Below are 22,417 nucleotides of genomic sequence, written 5' to 3' on the forward strand. Positions count from 1 at the left end.
TCATGGACCTCCCGCACCTCTCAGAGTGTCAACATGCAGATCGGACCTCCTTCACAAGTTTTGAGGCCAGATTGTACAACGCAGCCTTCAATCATTGAATTTGTCAGCTTGGCTCCTGGATTCATACAATATATAGCCATATAAACCATCCATAGGAGGGCATGGACATTTTTAGAGAAGCCAGACGAACATCTACTAGAATGTCCTATACTTTTAAATGTAAACGATTCTGCATCTGGTGTGCTGAAAACAATTTTCACCTTCTTAACTGCCAAGAAGAGGCTGGCAGGGCTAGACTGGGAACAACAACCGGCCCTGGCAAAGTGCTGGGCCGGCCCCCCCTCCCCACTGGGGAAAGGGGGGGTTGGAGGTGCCACCGAGCTCTTTGCCGGGGCCGGTTTTCGGCCGCTTTTGGTACAGGGCCGATTTTGCAGCTATGCTGCAAAAACGGCCCTGTAACAAAAACGGCCCCCAGGGGCCCAAAACCGGCCCCCACCCATTCGGCACAACAGGGGATTGCCCGATGCCCGCTATGGCCAGTCCGGCCCTGCAGGCTGGTCTTCAATACCTCTTTCATTTGGCTAAAGCAACACTGCAGTTTTCTTCAAGGCAATTCTCCTTTAGGGAGTAATCCTAGCCTATCGAAAATGTTCTTCACAAATGTCCTTTAGGGCATTAAACATGTATCCTGCTATCAGGATACCATCCTCTCTGTGGGAGTTGAATAGTGTACTTCCTCACCTTATGGGTCCTTCCTTTGAGACTATACATAAAGTATCCCTTCAACAAACTATTTTGAAATTCTTTCTTCTTGGTCGCTACAACCTCTGCATGTAGAGTTCACGAAATTCAGGCTCTGTGTTACCTCAAACCTTCTGCAGTATTTCACAATAATAGTATAGTGATGACTATCCATCCTAAATTCCTCTCTAAAACAGTGCCAGATTTTCATGTCAATCAAACTATTTCCTGACTGACCTTTTTTCAGATCTCCACATCTACTGCAGAGAGGTCTCTCCACATCCTCGATGTTAGGAGGGCGTTGAAGTTTTATCTGGATATGACTAAACCTTTGAGAAAATCAAAGCTACTATTTGTAAACAACTGTCCTTTATTAACAGGATTTGCCACTTCTAAACAATCCATCTCTACATGGTTTGTCTTCTGCATAATCATGTATTAACAGTAACCCAACAAAGCCTTACCTGGGAAACCTAAAAGCCCATTTCATCAGAGTTAAAGCGGCTACTGCAGCACTACTCAGGAATATTGTAATCTCTGAGATCTTCTAAGCTGTAACTTGGAGATCTGTACTGTACAGATGCCCAAGTTTGGTAAGCTTCTATAAGAAATCTATTTGCTTAAATATCATTCCTTGTGTATCTCTTCCCTTGTGGGCTTTTGGGGGATGAGCTAGTCATTCTATTCAAAGCTTACGATTCTCAATGGAGATCCTGTGAGAGAAATAGAATGGTTTCTCACCTGTAATCCTAGTTCTTTCTCAGAGGGATCTCCATTTTAATCATAAGTAACCCTCCCTCCACCCCGACGGAAGGTATAAGTACATTTAACTATAGTCTGTTACTTATTGTCTAAAAGAACTGTGTAAACTGCCACCTGCAGAGCATGATGGGGCACTGGGGGTATGGATGGTTTGAAAGGTACAGAGTTCTATTCTTATTGTTTCAGAGCTGCAGCATATACAGTTACATTGCCCTATCCTTCATTATTATTCACTTATAAAGAAAATAATAAGAATTTGTGAAAGATGTTTTAAAAAGTCACTTTTGCTTAGTTTTGGTGGTTTTTAAAGGCTGTATGCTTTTTCTTCCATCTTTTAAACTAAATTGATGGAACTGGCAATATAGTCTGTCTTAATACTGCAAACAGTTTTACTTTTTTGTCTCATGCACCTAGTAGCCTTTTCAAAGGAAGGCAAAGGTACTGTGAAAGTGTCGTGAAAGTGTGACTTTAAAAGAAGTGCTCCGAGATCCCCATACCTTCGGCAGACTATTCAGTGCTTATCATTTCAATGGTGATCCCCCTGAGAGACATCTTGGATCACAGGTCAGAAGCCATTCCTTCTCACTGTTCTCCAGTGCTCATGGTCTCTCCCTTTCCTGTCCTCCTCTTTGTTATTGTATCTGTATCTTTCAGTCTTATTCTTTACTATCTTCCATCCCTCAATCTAAACCATCATTTGTCTTGCAGAAGGCTCCTAAATCTCCTATCTTGCCACATCATGTTTTTATGGAGTCTCTCCTCTCTTGTTTGCCATCACGATATGTTCATACCCCCACTCACTCACTCTTGGTCTCTTTCGTATTGTTGCATTCACTTACATGCACTTACGTATAAAATTCCTCTGCGGGTGAGGTGGAGTGCCCAGACCAGGCAGTGCTAGAGTTGTATAAGTAGTTGGTGCAGTTCGGTGTGTTCCAAGCGTTGTTACAGCTGGTCCAGGGCAACTCGCTGGTGAAGGAGGACAGGAGGTAATACAGAGCCCAGGCCATGATGGTATTGTAGTAAAAGGCGATGTAGAGAGCAATCACGCAGATAGCAAAGCCTATACCTATAGAAGGAGAGCCAGAGTCAGTAGTCCGCTGTATATATTGAAGTTCTATTGATGAGGTGGAGAATATCTGATTGCAAGATTGAAAAGCTTCTTTCTAATGTATTTATCACTGCATCTAATGATTTCTCAATTCACAGTGGTCTCCTTACTTTAAGGATAAACAGAAATGTAACCTACAATGCCTTGAAGAAGCACAGGGCATGCAAAACACATTTGTAACAGTATTTATAATCATCATGACTTAAAAGTAGAAATCTTCAATGTTAGGATCCACCACCGTCATTATGCCCCCCCTTCTTCATTATACCCTCCAAAATGCTTCTAAGTATAATGAAAGGTTGGGGTTGCAGGGTTTACTAATCAACCCATATTTCTGCTAGCAGGATGATCGCGTCATGGTTCAGTTTCAAGTGTTCCAATGTTTGTTAGGAGTAGGCACATTTTAATTGGGCCTGGCTATGAAATTCCACTGTGCTAGCGGAGTTTGCAGAGTTTTCCCGCTCTGCATAGCGTGCAGAGTTCTGAAAAATTCAGCGAATCAGGGTTTTTTCCTCAACTGCCAACGTTAAGATGCTGAGCACGAGCGAGAAAAATCTTACTTCAGACCACCTCCCGGCGAGATTTCTCAACGTGGGTGGTCGCAGATGGTCGCTACTGCTCGTATTGAGAAACCTTCCGTTCACATGAGGAAGCTGCCACTCAAGTACACCATCTACTCGAGCGGCAGAAAAAAGCAGTTCCCTCTTGTGCTCCATATGGTGCAGTTCGTGCTAATTTTACAGTGCGGGACAAACACCCGGTGCTAAAAATCAGCATGAACGGAGCAACCTAACACACTCAGAGTAGCATTGTGGAGTTTTTGGGTCACTTTGCAGAATTCCACTTAGCGAAACTCCGCCCAGGTCTTTTTTTAATCCCTTCTTGGTTTTCAAGCTTAACTAAAAAGTCTATTTTGGAATGTACTTTTCCTTTTGTTAAGAGAAGCTGTGAAATCCTAAACTTTTTTTAACTCCCAAATAATATCATTAGTTAAATGTTCATAGAATTAAACTGAAGGGTGCATATACAGTTGGGCATGTGACACATTCTATTGTGCAAATTACATTAAATGTGATTGATTAGAACACAAAACAGGTGATAGATCAATAAAGCTTGATAAACTGAAAAAAGCTTTTAAAAAAGGAAATTAATTTATGCAATTACTTAGGTGATTTGGCCAAGAGTTTAGTTTTATTTAAAGTGCTTGCTCGTACGCTAAGCCTTAACACTTTCCCACTTTTCTTTAAAGTTCATTAGCAACTGTGGTATTATCTGTCTTTATCCCTTTTTCACTTGATTTCTATCAGTGGGTTGCTGTCATGCTATGATTGCTATCAAAGTCCCAGTACATCACCTGAGTCTTGCCTGATCTGGTATTCACAGATAAATCTGCTAGCATATTTTGCTATGTTGCTTTTAGTCATTCCATAGTGGCAGCTGCTCATGGAAGAAGCCAAAACCTATATGGTGGCAACACTTGGGGGTGGAGGGGAGAGATGGGAAGAGGTTGGAATCGAAGTTCGGGAATGCCCACAAATATAAATGTCCTTTGGAATTCCCAAACCTCCAAGGCAACCCTTGCCTTGGAACACCCACTTCTCATCCCTTGAGTAGGATTGACTAATGCACATTTCCTTGCACGTGGTGGAGAAATCCACTCTAGTAATTGCATTTATGCCTGCCAGAAATCCCTTTAGGAAATTCTAGCTGGTGTGGATAAGGTATTTCTGGCCCAAACATAAATTTATGCCAGAAAATACTTTTGTGAACAGGCCCCTTAATTTGTCTCCTAAATACTGGACATACATGGGGTGCCACATAAACACCATCCTCCTGAGTCCTGACCTTGAGATGCAGCCCAATGTCCCCCTACACAACACGGGGTTGTTGCCACCTTTTGTAATCATGCCATGGGTTACTGTACTATACTAAGTCATAGTAAGTGAACACTCTGGACATTTTTTGTTCTTCAGCTACTAGGCATTTAAGGCTCTGTGTCCCCATATGGCACTATATTAGGGAACAGGATGACATTCCAGGGGTATCTATGAGCTATCTCTTCATTCTTGTCTTGAAAGTCTTTACCTTATCTGGATTTGCACTGCTTAACAGTGGCTCTGTACATTAATAAATAAGTAAATCAAACAAACATCAGACCAAATGCAGATCAGTAGTAAAAAAAACAACTCACTTTGATATCTATGACATCTTAGTTGTCAGACCAGCACTATACTAGCCCCCACACCCATTCAGCTATTATGGTCATACAGCCAGTAGTGTCTTTGAAAAAATGGATGACACAGGGTACCTAATAGTGAATATACAGAATAATCTCTGAATTTAGCACAGTTCATTATTTCAAACTATAACTAAAAAGCACTAGCACCCTATTTCAATGTATCCACCAGGTTTTAATATTAAAACAGAGAGAGATCCCTATCTTCCAACCTATATTTATCCCTGTTTTCCATTTCGATAATTACGTTTTCATCCTAGTAGTTATGAAAAGGGATATAAACAGATTATTTTCTGATCTAGTCACTTCTGAGTAATGTTCTACTGGATCTCCAACATACAATAACAAGGGGAGCTTAGAGGGAAAGGCGGGTACCTAAGGGAAAGCCCTCCACTCAATGAAATTCCAACCAACCATTAGTCACTTCTGAGTAATGTTCTACTGGATCTCCAGCCAGAAACATCTCTGCTGTACATTGGAGGGCTTTGCGCTGCTTCTCTATGGGGAGGAGGCCTGTGTGGAAAACTTAATTGTGATAGATGAAATCCTTACCTTTGAATATAGGGCAGATTTTCTTCCATATTGAGATGCATCCATTTCTGTGGTACTGGCCCAAAGCTAACTCCATGTAGAAGAGGGGTATTCCCCCAAAGATGGCCATGATGGTGTAGGGGATGAGGAATGCCCCTAAATAGAGAGATACAAACGGAAAGACAAGCATGTAGTTCAAATCTGCCTGAACATTTTAAAGATATCAGTTATTTATGTTTAAGACATAGCACCCATGATGCACAAGCCCTCATGCATATTTTGGCCTGAGATCTAAATCACTGACTCCAGTGAAAAGAACCTGTAATCATCCAGTGAAAAAATGCTAATTTTTCCCTGTGGTTTTTGGTTACTGAATGGCTCTATGCACGTAAGAGGAGCGCACACCCCATACAATGATATTGATTATTGGTAAGTCGCTGTGGACTGTAGCCTTGGTATAGCCATACTGTCGCCAGACCCTGATACAATGTGTAGGATGTAGCCTCCAGAAGCTGACACTATACTTCAGAGGTGGTCAAATTGTGGTGTGTACAACAGTAATGCAGTAAGAGGTTAACTTTATACTGTAAATGATTTAAGTGGATATTTGTCCCCATCATGTCTCAAGGCATGTGCTGCAGAGATAACTAGTGGTTCACATATGTTGCTGGACTCATCATAAATAACAGCATCTTCGATCAGACTAGAATAATGCGTTCCAATCTTCTTTTCTTGAAATAAAGCGTATTGCTCCTACTGGAGTGTCTAGGAACATGACATAGGTGCATTAAATTGGATAATGGACAGTAAATAACCCACCAGCGGACAAAAGTTTCTATGAGAAAATTTTTACTACATTCTTGTTAGATAAGTCACATGTTTTCATGGATACTTTCCAATCGCCAGTTTACCACATGTTGAAACATTCCCTCAGCAATATCCCGGCTATATCAATTATGTAAACAGAAGAAATTTTTTAATAATATGTCTGTCTCATTAGTCAAAAAGGCTACCAGATCTGCCCTATTCGAGCCTTCCCCTCACCTAGCTGTCTACAGTTTCCCTGCTTCCTCCAACACATATTAGTACACACTCACACCCTACCATGTCCACTCCTGCTGCCCCACTTACTGACCGATTTTCAGTTTCTCATTGTTTAGTCATCAATTATAACATCTATTAAAAATCACATACACATCTCTCATATGACTTTGCTTTCCCTCCCCGTACTTGTCCACCTAGCCGCAATGTCCATCATAAAACGATACAGATCAGAATCACCAACCTGTGCTCATTCTTCCCGACCATACCTTCCTCACAAATTAGTTGCTATTATCTCTCTTGTGCAGTCTTTGACTAATTACTACCCTGTCAGTCCCTCACTTTATACTCCCTCCTTCTATCCACCCCCTTACTAATCCTTATCCTGTTAAATCTCAACACTACCTACTGAAGCAGCTTTGGCCAGGGAAAATATTTGAGTAGTATTCCCAAGAGGTGAAGTATTGGGCAACCAATACCTCGTATCCTGGGACCTACTCGTTCTGTCCCTTCTTTCTGGAACACATATGTGGCAGGAGCAATCATCAAACTCACCTCACCTTCCTAACTCTACGGCCTTCGTGACTGGAGCAATCACCAGAGTGCTCAGGTCACCATTGGATATCTAATACACTATACTGGGGGCCTCCAGAGCACCATCCTCACATCATCCACTGCCTCGCCTGTGAGAGGTATCATCTGTGTCCTCTAACCGGTCAGGAAAAATCTTACCACCCACTCACCACAATAGATACATATCTTGCAACCTAATCAATGTCAGTTCATTTGGTAAGAACAGAACCAACACTTATGACCTATTATCTGACTTCATTCCAGAAACTTGAGTAAGAGAAAATGCTACACATGTACTTGATGAAATCATCCTCCAGGACTAACAGTGGAGGTGGACTAATCCTGGCATGCAAAGCAAACTTCTATACCAATGTCCAGCATAAATAAATACTCAATATTTGAGTGTTAATCGTTACTTGTACATTACTCACCCACACCAACATTTGCTGGCTCAAGTCGCCTCATTCATTGACTACTTCCACATAACATAGCTTTGAGATACTTTCTTGGACTCCATCTCATTTACTACAATTCATCACACAAATCAATGTATTCTGGGAGCTTTCAACACCAGGTTCTTCAAGTTCAAACTTCTCAAGACCTCATCCCTAACCTTGAAACACTGGACGTCCATCAAAATGTGACTGTAAACAAACACACACACTTATCTCGACATGTCCTTGTTGCAATCTTTACCCCAAAATTACTTGTCTCAGTTACAGGAAACAGTCCTATTACTTGTCCTAGAGCAAACAGCATATCGCCATTTTCAATCTGAACCTTCACACTGTGCCTCCATCTCCTGCAGCATCCTACATACACATGCTTAATAGATCAAGAAGGATATTTTAACTGGCTCCTTTGAGTCAGAAATCTCTGCTCCTATGTCTGATTGAACCATTGACGACCCTTTACCAATTCCACCCATGGCTGAGAATAGTGGTATAATAGCCCTCTTCATAGCCTCGCACTGCCACCAAAAGTGTGTAACCATATGTAAAGTAACAGAAACTAAAAGCCTAAAAGGCTTGGAAGTTAAACACGCAAATGTAGCAAAGAAAAAAGTGTCTAACAATAGTTAAGAACCTGCAAAACAGTCATAAAAAAGCAGAGATGTCACTACCCTTATCACGCCTGAAATGCAATATACCTGAGTAAAGAAACTGTAAAAACCATCTCTGAATTCTACAACCCAGACTGCATCTTAAACTGCACCAACTTCACTAGGGGACTCTGCAATTCTCAGGTGGGCTATTTAGTTAAACAAGATGATACGCTTGAATCACTGCTAACAGATCTAGTCATTGACCACATTGCACTGCCAATTATGAGAATTCCTATTGCCTCCACCACACACACAAACTGCTGCTTCAGCCTTCTCTCCATAAAGGAATTAATAAAAGCTTTCTGTGTTGGCTCGCAAGCACACTTGTGCCTTTCAAAAATATTTAAAAACATCCTTCAAGCATTATTTGCTGCCATTCCACCCACAGTGATGATCAGTTTCTCCATTTCAGTGTCAAGAGTTCGCTAAGTAGTGTGTGAGTACAAAAACGATTAATCATTCAATCAGTCTTTCATCTAGAAAGGTACACAGTGAACTACAAGATGAAGCCCATCCTAACAAAATATGAACTTAACCAGTGTGACCTGGCCATGTAAAGACCTATAGCCACCTTGAAAAATTGCCTATTCTAATTTCAATATTGCCCTTGAACAAAACCGCCTCCTCTCAGCATTCCTACCAGAGGCACTGCATCCACTTTGATTGCTATCTGAGAAGACATCAAGAACATAGAATGGAGTTGCTGACAACCTCCTTTCTGACTTTTCTTCAGTCTTCATCACCAGCTGCCTGCAAAAACTAAGGGACACAGGAATCCAGTGTGCAGTTTTTATCAGGATCCAATTCCATCCCACACAATTGTTAATGCTGCATCTATTTAACAGATAACCATTCATTCTCAGATGGATGTTACCCAAATCGCGACCATTGTCCCCTTCAGTGCAGGCCTGACAACACTGAAAGAGTTTATCAATTCTTTTAAGTTTCTGTTACAACTCTGCAAACATTGCCAAGATCTTCCCAACACTGAAATGTCCATCAGACCTGGAAACCATTGCCCTCAATAATTGCATTCAGGTAGTAGACCAATGAAGACCGCAGAACCCTCTGAAACTTAATTCCACTAAAACTCATGCATGGTTCAAAGATGGCGATCCACTGAGAATCCCAACTTTAACCTTGTCTCTATGAAGAGATTGAGAACTCTGATACCTTATCAGAGAAAGAAAGGGAAAACGGGCAAGCAGAAGTCAGAGGAGTTCTTGCTGGATTTCCCAGAATGCCCAGCACGGACTGGCATTGGGTACTGGTCTGATGTTCAGCTGTGACCTCAGGTGCCAGATGGATGTAGTTCTGATGATTTAAAGTAAATCCAACAAGTTCATGCACATGAGTTACCAAATAGGAGCTGATTCAAAGAGGCGGGACCCACAATTAGGAGGTAACCTACCCTGTACCAGGGTTGTTTTGGTGATAATGAGACCAGATATAGGCCAGGATACCAGTTCTGATCATGAAGAAGCCAAGGAGCAGGAAAATCCAGCACAGCAGCAAATCAGCAATTTAATGAACAGATAAGACAAGCCAGCAACTGTGAATGGATAGGGTGAGGGAAACCTGAGAGGAAACAGGAGGGAGTGAGACTAATAAGGTGATAGGACGCAAGGTTTAGTGTACACGCTGAGTGAAAGCAGTAAGTCAGTACAACCATGATGTATAGCCAGGCAAGGAGATATGGGCATGCAATTCTACTACAGTTGCTTAGGATGTTAACCTCTGACCAAGGAAGTGCCAACCCTTCAGGGGTTAGTGGTCTAGTGCTCCTTAGATGCCATATGCCCAAAAACTCTACTGTGCCTTCTGCCTAATTCAAAGGGTATTCGGTGCTGAATGGTTATGTATGGTCAATGAGGGGGAAGACGGTGGATTTTGCCCAGTTGATATGTATGCCAGAGAGCCCTCCAAAGCAGATCACTTCACGTATTATTCGAGCTAGGTTTGCTCGTAGATTGCATATGTAGACTGTAATGTCATTTGCATACAGTGAGATGATCAACCCCGAGAAGAGAAACCGATACCGCGCTGTGTTTGATGTGGCTTGAGCATGGCAGCCAGGGGCTCCAGTGCTATTGCGAATAACAACGGCGAGAGTGGGCAGCCCTGCTGCGCTCCTCACGTGATCTGAATGGAGTCTGAGATAAAAGTGCTTTCAGGCAGACTCACACTGTTGGATATGAATAGAGGAGTTGAATATAGCGAATAAAGGTAGGTTTGAGTCCCAGCCATTGGAGTAAGGGGAAGAGGTAGTCCCATGTTGTGAGAAGTTAGCCTGGCATATAATGTCCACTAGTGCTAGTGGGCACCTTGCACCAGTCTAATTGATCCTATTGATGGTAGTTGTAAAGTCAACCTTATAGAAAGCTATCCTAGTGGTAGCATGAACCAGCAGTCTTCAGGCTAAGACTTCAGTAGGTGAGTTAAGCAAGTTGTTTTACCATATACAATCCCTTAAATACCAAATGAAAGGACACCACACAAGGTATATATCAAATATTTATGTATTTATTACTAACGCAACCCCTCTGAACTCTTTATGAGGTCAGAGGTCAAAATACAATACAAGTCACACAGTTAATATACGATAAGTTGCACAGTATACGTTATGCCCTAGGGTCCTCACAAACCATATACTAAGAAAGTGGTATAAGTGAGAGTTAGAAAGTAGACCTGGGGCCTGTGAAATCGCTGGGGCTACACTAAATAACCAAAGGTTAGGAAGTAGGAGGCCCATGGGAGACGCGTGCAGTGTATAAAGACAGACGCGGGTTACCATTGACTTTCAATGGGAAACAAAGAAGTTACAAATATGCAATTTAAGGACACGTCCGGATGGACCAGGATGGAACCCTTTTAAGCTAGGACACTTCGAGAATCAAGACCCACGGGAGCACCGGAGTGTTACCTCACCCAGGGAAGCCGGGTGCATAGGTGTCTTTTCGTGTCGGGTTTCGTCGTAGTTTTCTATAGAGAGCTGCAAAGAAGTGCTGCAGGCGACCGGAGGAAAAGTGTCCGGGTGGATCCAAGGGTGGATCAGTGATGTGAACAACCTGAAAGCAGAGGGGACAGAGGCTGGGTCACTAGCCAGTGACCAGGAAGGTATTAGGAAGGAACCAGGTGATGTCTGGTGTTTGGAGGTGAAGAAGGTGAATTTGTCTCTTCAGCCACGACGTCCAGGAGGCATCGATGATGACCAGGCGCTGGATTCGAGCTATCCCACAATGGATCTAGATGACTGCGGTGTCGGTATCCGGATTGCACCCAACAAGCCATGGCAACCGCAACCCACGCAGGATGTCGAGATTGGCTCTGTTGCAGACCAGCAAGGTCTGTGGCGCTTTTCCTTTTCAGGGAAGCTTGAGCAAGCCTGGAGCAACCAGGAAGGCAAGTTAGATTCAAGATGGCGTCTTCAGGGGGCTCACTAGACAACGGGCAAGAAACCGGGAAGACACGTCGAGCTCAAATGCAAAGGCAGGGCCCACGGGACACTCGCGGAGTGTGGGGACCTGGGCTTCGGTGCAAATGGTGCTTGGGGCTGGGGCTTCTCGTACCCCAATGCACAACTTACTGAGGCTTCAGGAAAGGAGTGCAGGTAGCAAAATGCAGGATGTCCAAGATGCCCCTGTCCCACGTCTCTCATGTCCGCCACGGGTCTCAGCTTTGCTGTGGGTGTGGGTTTCGGTCAGAGAAGTTTGAAAGTCTAGTTCTTGAGTCGCAGAGACTTCGGGTTCCGACGGGAGCCTTGAAACTGCAGACCGGCGAAGTTGCTGTTGGTGCCTGTTTGCACAGGGTGGTCACTCCTTGACCACAAGGGAGATGTCTTCCATCTTCCAATCAGAATGGAATGTCGAAGGTCCAAGATATGTCTTTCAAAGATTCGTCCAGGATAATCTGAAGTCCCAGGGACACAGCTCCTATACTTATACTAAGAAAGGGGGCTGGATTACCTGACTAGGTCCCTCCAATGGGTGGATTTGAGTAGTGGGTGGTTACACCCCTTTCCCTTTGTCCAGTTTTACGCCAGAGCAGGGCTGGAGTGCCCCAGCAACTGGTTTGAACCGGGCTATGCATGGAGCACCTTGTGTGCCCCAGGCAGTGCTTGAAAAAGCATCTGCTGATGCAGCCCTCCCTGCCCCAATACACAAAACCCTGTCTGGGGAGGTGCTGGCACCTCCCTGGACAGGAAACCTATTGTCCAGGCCTCCCCTGCCGGAGTTACGTCCAGCAGCAGGAGGTCAGACTCGTGCCTGTGGCAGCAGCATCCATTTTGTGATGCTGAGGCTCTGTTTAACTTTAACCGGGTAAAGCAGTAACTACATGCCTTCTCCCTCTAGAAGGGTGGAATGCTTCCCCCACCGCCAGAATTGGCGGGGGTAGTATTCCAAAGTGTTTGACACCTTACACAACATGTTTTGATAAAGCCAAACCAAAGTTAGCATTAACCGCAAGGATTATAATGCACTTAAGAGTATATGGTATGGCAATATCATAGAACAGCTATAAGGAGTTGGTTCCGAAAACTGCAGAGGGGCTCAGCTCATGCTAGGGCACACTCTCACATAAAACCAAGCACTCTGCCTCCAGGATTGTCGAGGCCTACCATAGGAGTGGTGTATTGGTGTATATGTGTCTATATATAAAGGTAGATATAGGTATACTAAATCTAAGTAAGGGGTGATTACACCACAATACCCAGGCTGTGTGAACAGACCTGTGGTGTCAGTTTGGAAGGCAAACCAGGGGTGGCACAATGCATGCTGCAACCCCTGGTAGGCCTACGGTGCACCTATGCCCTGGGTACCTATGGTACACTATACAGGGGCTCACAAGGGTGACCCAGTAATTAATCTGGTATGTACCTAAAGTACATGGTATCAATTTAGAGAGAGAACAGCTGGGCTGTGGGTCTGATTAGCAGGCCCACAGCCACACTAAAGTCGAAAAACCAGAGAATCACAGTAAAAAGTGGGGGTGACCATAGGAAGCGGACCCTACTCTCCTACACATGTTGGCTAGTAAAACGCCTTTGGGGCGTTAAGTGGGGCAGCCACTGCCTGCACATGCGGCTCGAGGTGGTGCATCACCGCAAATAAGGTGTGTAAATTGTATGAGGTTGAACGGCCAGGAGTGAATCCGGATCGGTCTGGCCTCACAATGTTAGGCAGTAGGGCTAACAGCCGGTTTGCCAGAAGTTTTGATGATATTTTATTATCCACGTTAATTAACAATAGTGATCTGTATGAGTCGTATCTGGAGGCAGGCTTGTCTGGCTTAATGATTGAACAATTACAGCCTTTCTGAGTGATGGGGGAAGTCTACCCTCCTTTAAGGAGTCCTCAAACATGGGCAATAAATGTGGGGCTAAGCGGGCAGGATATTCTTTGTAAAAAGAGGTGGTGAAGCCATTGAGGCCTGGTGCCTTGTCACCCAAGGGGGAACTAATGGTTTTGTATGATTTCTTCCACCGATATGAGCATATCGAGAAATTCCCTGTGCGCATTGTTAAGCCTATATACCTGCAAAGTATGAAGGTATGTGATCAGTTGGGGCTTGTCTTAGGTTCGGGTTGCATGGTAAATAGGTTCAGACATTGTTGTTAGGGTCTGGTGGAGGTGTCTTGAACGTTATTATCGTTTTCTAGTAATTCAACTACGTATGTGGAGGCGTGTGGGTTGCGGAGCTCCTCGCAGCACTGTCTTGAACGCCTCCCATATCATTAATGGAGATGTCACTGTGCCCACATTAAGCTCAAAATACAAAAATCAATTATCTCCATGCATATTTCCTCCCTAAATGCTTAGTCAAGTAGTGCCCCGGGGGAGGGGGAGGAGAAGCGCCATGAAAACAAGCCGTTGGGGTCTGAGGAATCGGCAACTCTAAAAAGCACTGGGCATGATCCGACAGAGTGTGGGCCAGCTGTGTGGTCTCCAGAAAGTTTCACCTCTCTGCATATAAGCCAATAATCCATTTGTGATCAAGTATTGTGGTACGGGCAAACACAAGTTCCCTCTCGCAGTTCCCTATGAGACCATCTCCATGCGTCTATTAATTGAATATCTTGTATGAGGGTCTTAAGCACAGATGCTGTGCTACAGCTGTCGTCTAATATTACATTGAAGTCCCCTCCCCAGAGTATCGCCCCAGGAGCCACCCCTGCTACCAGTCTCCACATCTCAATGAAGAACTCCTTGTCATCTGTATCCTGTCCATAAACTGCCACTGTGGTTAGGGGCTGTCTAGACAGTGTGCCTTTAGCCATGACATAACGGCCTTCTTTGTCTATGATAATATCTGTACGGCGCCATGGCAACCCTTTGCTTAACAGAATGGCTACTCCTCTAGCATAGTTAGAATATAGCAAGGTATATGCCTCACCATACCATCTGGCTTTCAACCCTGGGGCGGTGCATGATGTAACTCCTGTGTGTGCCGCCCCGGGACTACATCTCCCAGAGTCCCCTGAGGGGTGCACACCACCGTCGTCATCGTGAAGCGCCCGGAGGCGCCTAAAACAACTCTGCGCCTCCCGCGGCGCGGGTCTCTCTGGACGTGCTTCCCTTACCTGCTTGCCCTACTTGGTGCCTGAAACTTTGTTGCTGTTGTGCTGGGGGTATCCGCTTGGCTGCGTGAATCAGTCCCCGCTACCATTCCTGCCGGACAGAGGAGGCTGCGCGTCGTGTGTGCCGCCCCGGGACTACATCTCCCAGACACCACCGTCGTCATCGTGAAGCGCCCGGAGGCGCTTAAAACAACTCTGCGCCTCCCGCGGCGCGGGACGCGCGCGGGCCCGTCCGCCCCCGTGAAAGCCAGGAGAAGGCAGGGCAGGGCCACATTCCTTTCCTCTGGACATTAGGCTCTGTGCCTTCGTACCGTGACATTTGAAAGTGGTTAGTGACTTTTATCTTTGTCTCGGCGGTGCATTTATATTGATCCTTGTGTTTTGCTATTTAAATATTGGCAGCTATTTGTGATCATGAGTAAAATCGGTGATAAGGGGGTGGGGGGGCTCACGGGTAGTGGGAACCCTTGATGCATTTTTGATAAGAGCAGAGTTTGTTCTGTGCCGGTAGATTGAATGAACACAAGGGCCCTTTCTTTGGATCATCGTCGTTCTTCTATCAGTGTTCCTGCTACTGGCCCAGTGGTATTGTTAGAGTTAGATGGATCTGTGGATAATAGAGAGGGCCAGGTGGACGCATCATTACCTCAGGGTCCATCAATGCCCTCACTAGAGCCACCTGAAGTTGACTCTCATGAAGAAGGGGATACACCCCTTCCCCCTCCCTCCCCCCCTAAAATATGGACTCGTCCACAACGTATGAATAAAGCTATTAGGGGGGAACATTTGGCTAATGTAATCTCAACTAAGCGGAAAGCGGGTAGTATCCCGGCCACTCTACAACAGGCCAGTAAAGTGTCCAAAAAGGGGGGGTGGTACATGGGGAAAGAAGGGGTGTGCTCGCTAGGCTGTTGGTTCAAGTGTACACAGTCCGTTAGGCATTAGCCTTCAGGTAGAGTCAGAGCAGATGTCATGTGACCTGGAGAATCGAATTGTATCTAAAATTGAAGAGAAGTTATTAGAATTATTGAGACCCATCTCTTCTAAACTCTCCGAAATAGACTCTAGGTTGAATAAAATTGAACATCAGCTGTTTTCCCCTACAGGTACCTTACAGAGAGGAGGATCTAGTAAATCTATTGCCTCGACCGGGCCTATGGGGGCCATGCCTATGCAGAAACCTATAGCGGTTGATGTGAGGGGCATTGCAACCACTAAGGCCCCCGCACCGAATGCAGGCGGTAAGCCTGGCCCGCTTCCTAATGAAAGATCAAGGGATGGTTCCCGGGATGGTATAATTGAGGCACCGGGTCGGGGTATTCATGTACATCAGCGCTTAACAGACAGGTTAAATCTTCCCCCCGAGGCAAACCCATATACTGTCATTTTGACAAACGTTCCCCCCCTACAGAGTGGTGTGGATGAACATTGGATGTCCTTGCGAAATAAGGCGCTACACCACGTAAATAATTTGACTGGTTTGGGGAGTTGTCTATTTAAAGAATTTAAAATGACACGTAGGATTCCTTGGGTAGGGAAGTCTGTTAAAACCTTTAGAGGGGACTGTGTAGTGTTGAATTTTGCCTCACCACAGATTGTTAATTTGATCCTGGAGAGGGCGGGAACAAGGCATGGCTTAGAGGATGGTATTGGTATTGTACCCTTAGTTTTTTTTTATAGAAACCCCCTAGCTGTGACAAACGAAAGGTCAGCACTTAGGCAACCACCCCAGGTACGAGGTCCCTGTGATTATTTTGTACCTGTTCAAAATAGATTTGAGGTATTCTCGAACCTGAAGGAAATTGACTGACTAGCGATCCCAGAAGCATCTGTCATCGCTGACCAGTCGAATGGTGTTCAGAGGAAGGAATTATTAGAAGTAAGTACCTCCACCAAAGAGAGAGAGGGTCTGACTGAAACTATAGAAGGTACAAAGATCCTAACTTGGAATATTGCAGGCCTAAAAAACAAACTAGATGATGTCATATGGAGAAACTCCTTCTGTGGGGCTGATATTATTGGGTTGCAGGAAATATGGGATACTGAGAACTTGCTATGCTTTAATGGCTCTACAACTCACTTTATTCCAGCAATTGCCTCTAGTATGGGGAGGGCAAAGGGTGGGTTAGTGACTTTGGTTTCCGCCAGTATCTCAGGTACCCATACTAAATTGGACACGGGGTCACCGCACTGTTTGGCAGTGCAAATTGCTTCTAGCTTTGCGGGCACTATTCTGATCATTAACTTTAATAACTCATTTAATAGAGCCACTGCCACAGAACACCTTGTTAGTTTAAATCATTTTCTAGACAATTATAGAGAAGCCCACACAGACGCTTTCTCGGTTATTGTCTTAGGAGATTTTAATGTACATGGTTGCCCTGAAAATTGTCAGGTTTTGGACTGTTTAGGCCCCCTGGACCAGGGAGACATCCACTTTGAGCATTCCCCGCAAGGAGAATTTTTGGAAGCTTTAATGGTTGATAATGGATTAATACTCCCCTGTATATGGAAAGAGGCTGTACCTACTTTTAAAGGGAACGGAACATCGTCAACCATTGATTATATTTTTATTAGCTCCGTGTTGGGTGCCAAGGTCTGTGGATACACAGCAATCTGGTCCACATTCAGTGACCATAACCCAGTGGTCTTGACCATGGTGGACGTGGTCGAGAAACAGGAAACATGTAACAGGAAGATAGATAACCTAGATATCCGGCCCACAGATCAGGCCCGCAGGATCAGATGGTGCCGAGTAGTACCTGGACATTTTCATACCAACCTATCAACTAAGGTTGGAGTAGAGAGGGGTATCTGCATGAATGAGCAAGCTGGGGACAAGGAGGTTCTAGAGGCATATATTAAAATCTGTTTTCAGGTGGCGGATGACCTTAAACGGCTGGTAGGGTGCAAGATTTAGCCAGGGAGGGGTGGTTTGATCGTAACTGCTCGCTAGCACATCCGAAATTGACGGAGGCCCTGAAACAAAACCCAGTAGATAAGGCTATTGTGGCAGCCCTAAGGAAGGCCTTTAAAGTAGCCATGGAAAATAGAAGACGCAAAATCAGAGGCGAGGCATGGGACGAGCGAACATCTATTGACGTCCTTAAAAACAGCTCCAAATTGTGGGCAGTGGTCAATAAACCTTTATTTTTGATTCCTGTAATGGTCAACTAGATTGTGGTTTCCAGGAACAGGTGTGGTGTTCCCTTTTTAAATCAGTTTATGAAGGAGAAGACTTGGGAGGGTTGGTTAAATCCCTACCCATGCACGATCCTTATACTTTATCGGTTACTGAGATAGAGATGGCAGAGGCCATCAGCCAGATGACATGTAACAAGGCTCCCGGACCCGATGGCGTCCCAGCCGACCTTTTTAAATCGGATGTCAAGACATGGTCAAAAGTTTTATGTAATGTTTTTAATAGGGTGTGCAAATAAGGTTTGCCGGGAACCTGGTACGAATCTGTCATAGTACCCATTTTTAAAAAGGGAAATAGAGGGGACCCCAGCTGCTACCGACCCATTTCTCTTATCGATTCCGCTGTTAAAGTGCTTGGTCGGGTGGTTTTATGTAAACTCACAGGGTGGCTGGCAGAAACGAATACCCTTTCGGGTCTGCAATTTGGGTTTAGGAAAGGGCGAGACACAATCGATCAAAGTCTCAACCTTCAACTACTAATCGGAAAGTACACAATCGCCAAAAAGGGCACCCTATACTTAGCCTTTATGGACCTTTCCTCGGCCTTTGACCATGTGAATAGGTCTAAATTATGGGCGATGCTCCTTCATTTAGGCGTGGATAAAAACATTTTGTACTTCCTCGCTGACCTTCATAGGGACCTATCTGCCACAGTGAGATACGACCGCAGGGGTAATTGTACAGGGAAGATCTGTATTGCTAATGGTGTTAGGCAGGGGTGCATCTTGGCTCCCCTGCTCATTACCCTGTACATTAACAACCTAGGCTCTGTTTTAACAGAGGCTTGTAAGGACATACCGAGGGTAGGCAAAAGAATAATTCCGGTACTGTTATATGCGGATGATGCTGCCCTTCTAGCACGCACAACGTTAGGGCTGCAAAGTCTTTTAAATTAGTTTTCTGTCTTTATGAAATCAATAGATCTCAGTGTTAACTTTTCCAAATCACATGTTATGATGGTGGGCACTAAAGTGAAGGGGTAAAAACTCTGCATTGTGAAGGGAATGTGCTGTCCAGGGTAACTACTTTTCCATACCTAGGTGTTATCTTTGATGACAAGGGCACATGGTCGCCTCAGATAATAGCTAAACGCAATGTTTTAGCGAGATCCATCCTGGATGTTCTGGGCTTTGCCCAATATTTGGGCGTTAAACCATTTCAAGCCCTGCTAAAGATATATGACGCTAAATGTATTTCGCTTGCTATGTACGGGGCAGACCTCTGGGGTTTTAAGAACGTGAAGGCCATTCAAGTGGCAGAGGATAAGTTTTTGAAAACTATTCTGTCTGTTCCTCAATCCACATCTGGTTATATTGTCCACCAGGAGTGTGGAGTTGTTTTTTTGGATGATCGAATAGCCATAGCTCCTCTTATAAAATGGATTTTTATCTGGCTAAACCCTGAGCTAGAGCTGAATCAGGAAATCCTAAGAGATTGCCTAGCACTTGATTTTGGTTATCGCATCCCCTGGCTGAGTTATGTCCATAAATTAGCTGTTAAACTGGGTCGACCAGAATTGTTTAACTCGCCTGATAAGTTAGTGGAAGGGGACATCAAGTGGGCCAAGGATTCCTACAAGTTAGCGGCCTGCTCGGCCAGAGAGGACAGAGAGCTGGGTAAACCGACCGTAAGGGCTCATCCACTATTAAAAACTTTAGATGTGACTGAGTCATACCTGAATATTGTAAATAATGCTAATCATCGTTTTTTATTGACTAGATTCAGGTTGAACCAATTCCATCTCCTTTTTTGCGGATCTCCAGGGTGGATAAGGGAGGAAGATATGGGGATTTGCTCTTGTGATGGCTTTTCCACCAAAGACACTATGCACTTTATCTTTTTTTGTGAGCATTTTTACCCCATTCGTAAGCGTTTCATCATCCCTCTCATAAAAGGTAAAGGTTTTACGCAAGTGAAACCGGCCCTCCTTTACTTGCAGCTACTCTCTAATGTGTGGGGGATTTTTAATATAGCCAATTTCCTCACTGTGGCTGTAAGACTAAAGAAAAAAATTAAATGGAATTAGTTATTATAATGATTTTTGAAGAAATGAATTGTGACTGAGCATACTCCTTTTTATTTAATTGGTTTTAAAGGATGTTTTTAAATGATATGATAATATGTACTGTATACATTGTCAATGTGCACTTTTCTATTGTATTTTTACTTCATTTGTGAAATAATGGTCTTGACATAGAATCTTTAGTATACTTTTATGGTTTTTGTTATGAACCGAATAAAGTATTTTTGACTGACTGACTAAACTCCTGGAGAAAGATTATATATCTACTTGGTGGCGTACAATGTATGCATGTACGAGACGAGATTTGCAGTAATCATTGAGACCTCTGATATTCCAGGTGAAGCATTGTATTGACATCTAGGTAAGATCTGTATAATCTATATAGTGCTTTGCTGTCACGGTCGTACACCTAGACCACTTTGATGTTGATCAGGAATCCTGTAATACTGTTAAAATGTTTGATTGACTCAGTTTGTCCATCGGTCTGTGGGTGATAACTAGTGGATTTAAAATGGACAATACTTAATCTTTTCATTCATTCAGTCCAGAAGTGTGCTGTAAATTGTGGACCACTATCTGTGATTTTGGGATCAGTTAAACCATGAAGTCTGAAGATGTGCTGTAGGAAGATTTGGGCGAGTTTAACTGCCATAGGGAGTTATTTAAAAGAATAAAATTGACAATTTTCGAAAAAGTCTGATGACTAAACGAGTGGTAACTCGATGTGAATCTGGAAGTTCAACTATAACATCCATTGAATTATTTGACCAGAGTTGTTTAGGCATGGGGCAGGATTGATGTAACCACAGAGGTCTACTCTGGACGTCTTGGCTTGTTTACTTACACACTCACACTCTCTTACTCCAGTGGACTGGACTAATAGACGCTGAGCAGTAATGACCTTAAAAAGGAATCTCATTTTTCTTTGGGTACTGTGGAGATGTCTAAAAATATCTAATATGCTAGAGGTAGAACAGACTCTTCTCATTCCCCTACATGCACCCAGCTTCCCATGCCAATGACTAGACCAATATGTAATGTTATAAAAGAACCAGGAGAATAAGCTTGACCATTGAGCATGATAAGCATTGGCACAATTCATAGCTGTTGATTATAAGTATGTATAATCTTTCTAAACTCTAAATGTTATGAAAAGTTCCTTTTAAATAATGCCGCAATTGGGTTCAGACTGATTTTATAGCAAACAGTTTCCTTTCGTAGATAGCAAGTTGTGTTCTGTAATGATTATAGTTCTGGAGTAGTATGCCACTGAATCCAAAACGTCTGTCTTTTGTGATAATACTATCGCACGAATAAAGAAGGATGCATCAGATTTACCATAAAGGTAAGATGGATGTCAAAGAATGAGCGGAGTCGTAAATGCTTTCTTCAAATCTGAGATGGCTGTTTCCTTTTATTTCCCCACTGAAATGCAGTTGCTTTCTTAGTTAGGTTGACAGTTGTTCGAATTAGGGTGGGCAAATCCTGAACAAAATAAATGTGTATACTGGCAACACCTGAAAACTTCTCGATGTCTTTGATGTTACTAGGCTGAGGCCACACTAACACAGTTTTTACTTTGGAGTTATCCATTCCATTACCTTTCTACAATATTTGGGATCCTAAAAGGGAGATCTCTGATACCTCAAAAGGATATTTACCCTTGTTAGCAAAAATGTTCCTGATGTTGCTGTAAATTCTAAGAGTAGATAAAAATATCATATTGGTATAACATCTTAAAAATGTCCAGCACATTTCTGAAAATGTTGTTCACAAAATGCTGAAAGGCAGTGGGGTAATCAAACATGCCAAATAGTATGACTAGGGTTTTGAAGTGCACATACGATTCGATTCGAATAACTTTATTGCGGTTATTTATAACCATAAAAGTACAAACAATGTCTCCAATTACAGATACAGGGTGGGTTTTAAGAAAGATGTTTGTTACATACGTAATCAATTTGGGCGTGGTACATCAATACTAATACAAAAACATCATTAAAAGGTTAAAATAGGATAAATATAGAAAAACTTTTAAAGTGAATTTATATTTACAATTCTAAAATTCTAAATGCAACAGGTTGGTCACCCAATCTCATAATAAAAGTAAAAAACTAAAATAAATAAAAAAAATACTAATTCTCTCTCCCACTTAAATAGGGAATTAGTACTCAATAAATCCATTAACAATGGGCAGTGCCATCCCATACTGGAGACATATACTATTTTAGTAGATTTCTACGGATTGGCCACATGGAAAATAGGAACTTTGCTATTAAGACCACATAAAGGGGGTTGGAATTAGTTCTTAAAATCCTAAAGAAGTCAAGATAATTCCTGGTTCCCAAATTCCTACACAATTGGATTAACCATTTCCGCCTAGCGAGTTTATATGCCCCACAGAAGAGAACTACACGCACTACTGTGTCCTCCTCTTCTTGACATCCGGGGCATAAACATCTTGGGACTCCAGCCCACTTACTGGTTGAAGCAAAAAGAGGTACAGTACCATATCT

The 22,417-nt window shown here is 43.5% G+C and overlaps 1 protein-coding gene across 8 annotated transcripts in view; it reads right to left on the reverse strand.

Annotated features, from left to right (window-relative positions):
• SLC6A4 (solute carrier family 6 member 4) overlaps positions 1 to 22,417 on the reverse strand; it is a 693,801-nt gene that overhangs the window by 234,840 nt on the left and 436,544 nt on the right. For all 8 annotated transcript variants that reach the window (XM_078680029.1, XM_078680031.1, XM_078680026.1 and 5 more), the window contains 2 exons: positions 5,403 to 5,537; positions 2,353 to 2,572 (listed from right to left, as the gene is read on the reverse strand). In XM_078680029.1, coding sequence (XP_078536155.1) covers positions 2,353 to 2,572; positions 5,403 to 5,537 — 355 coding nt within the window. The remainder of the gene's footprint in view (positions 1 to 2,352; positions 2,573 to 5,402; positions 5,538 to 22,417) is intronic.

This window comes from Lissotriton helveticus, chromosome 3_1, assembly GCF_964261635.1.
Source record: "Lissotriton helveticus chromosome 3_1, aLisHel1.1, whole genome shotgun sequence".
NCBI lineage: Eukaryota > Metazoa > Chordata > Amphibia > Caudata > Salamandridae > Lissotriton > Lissotriton helveticus.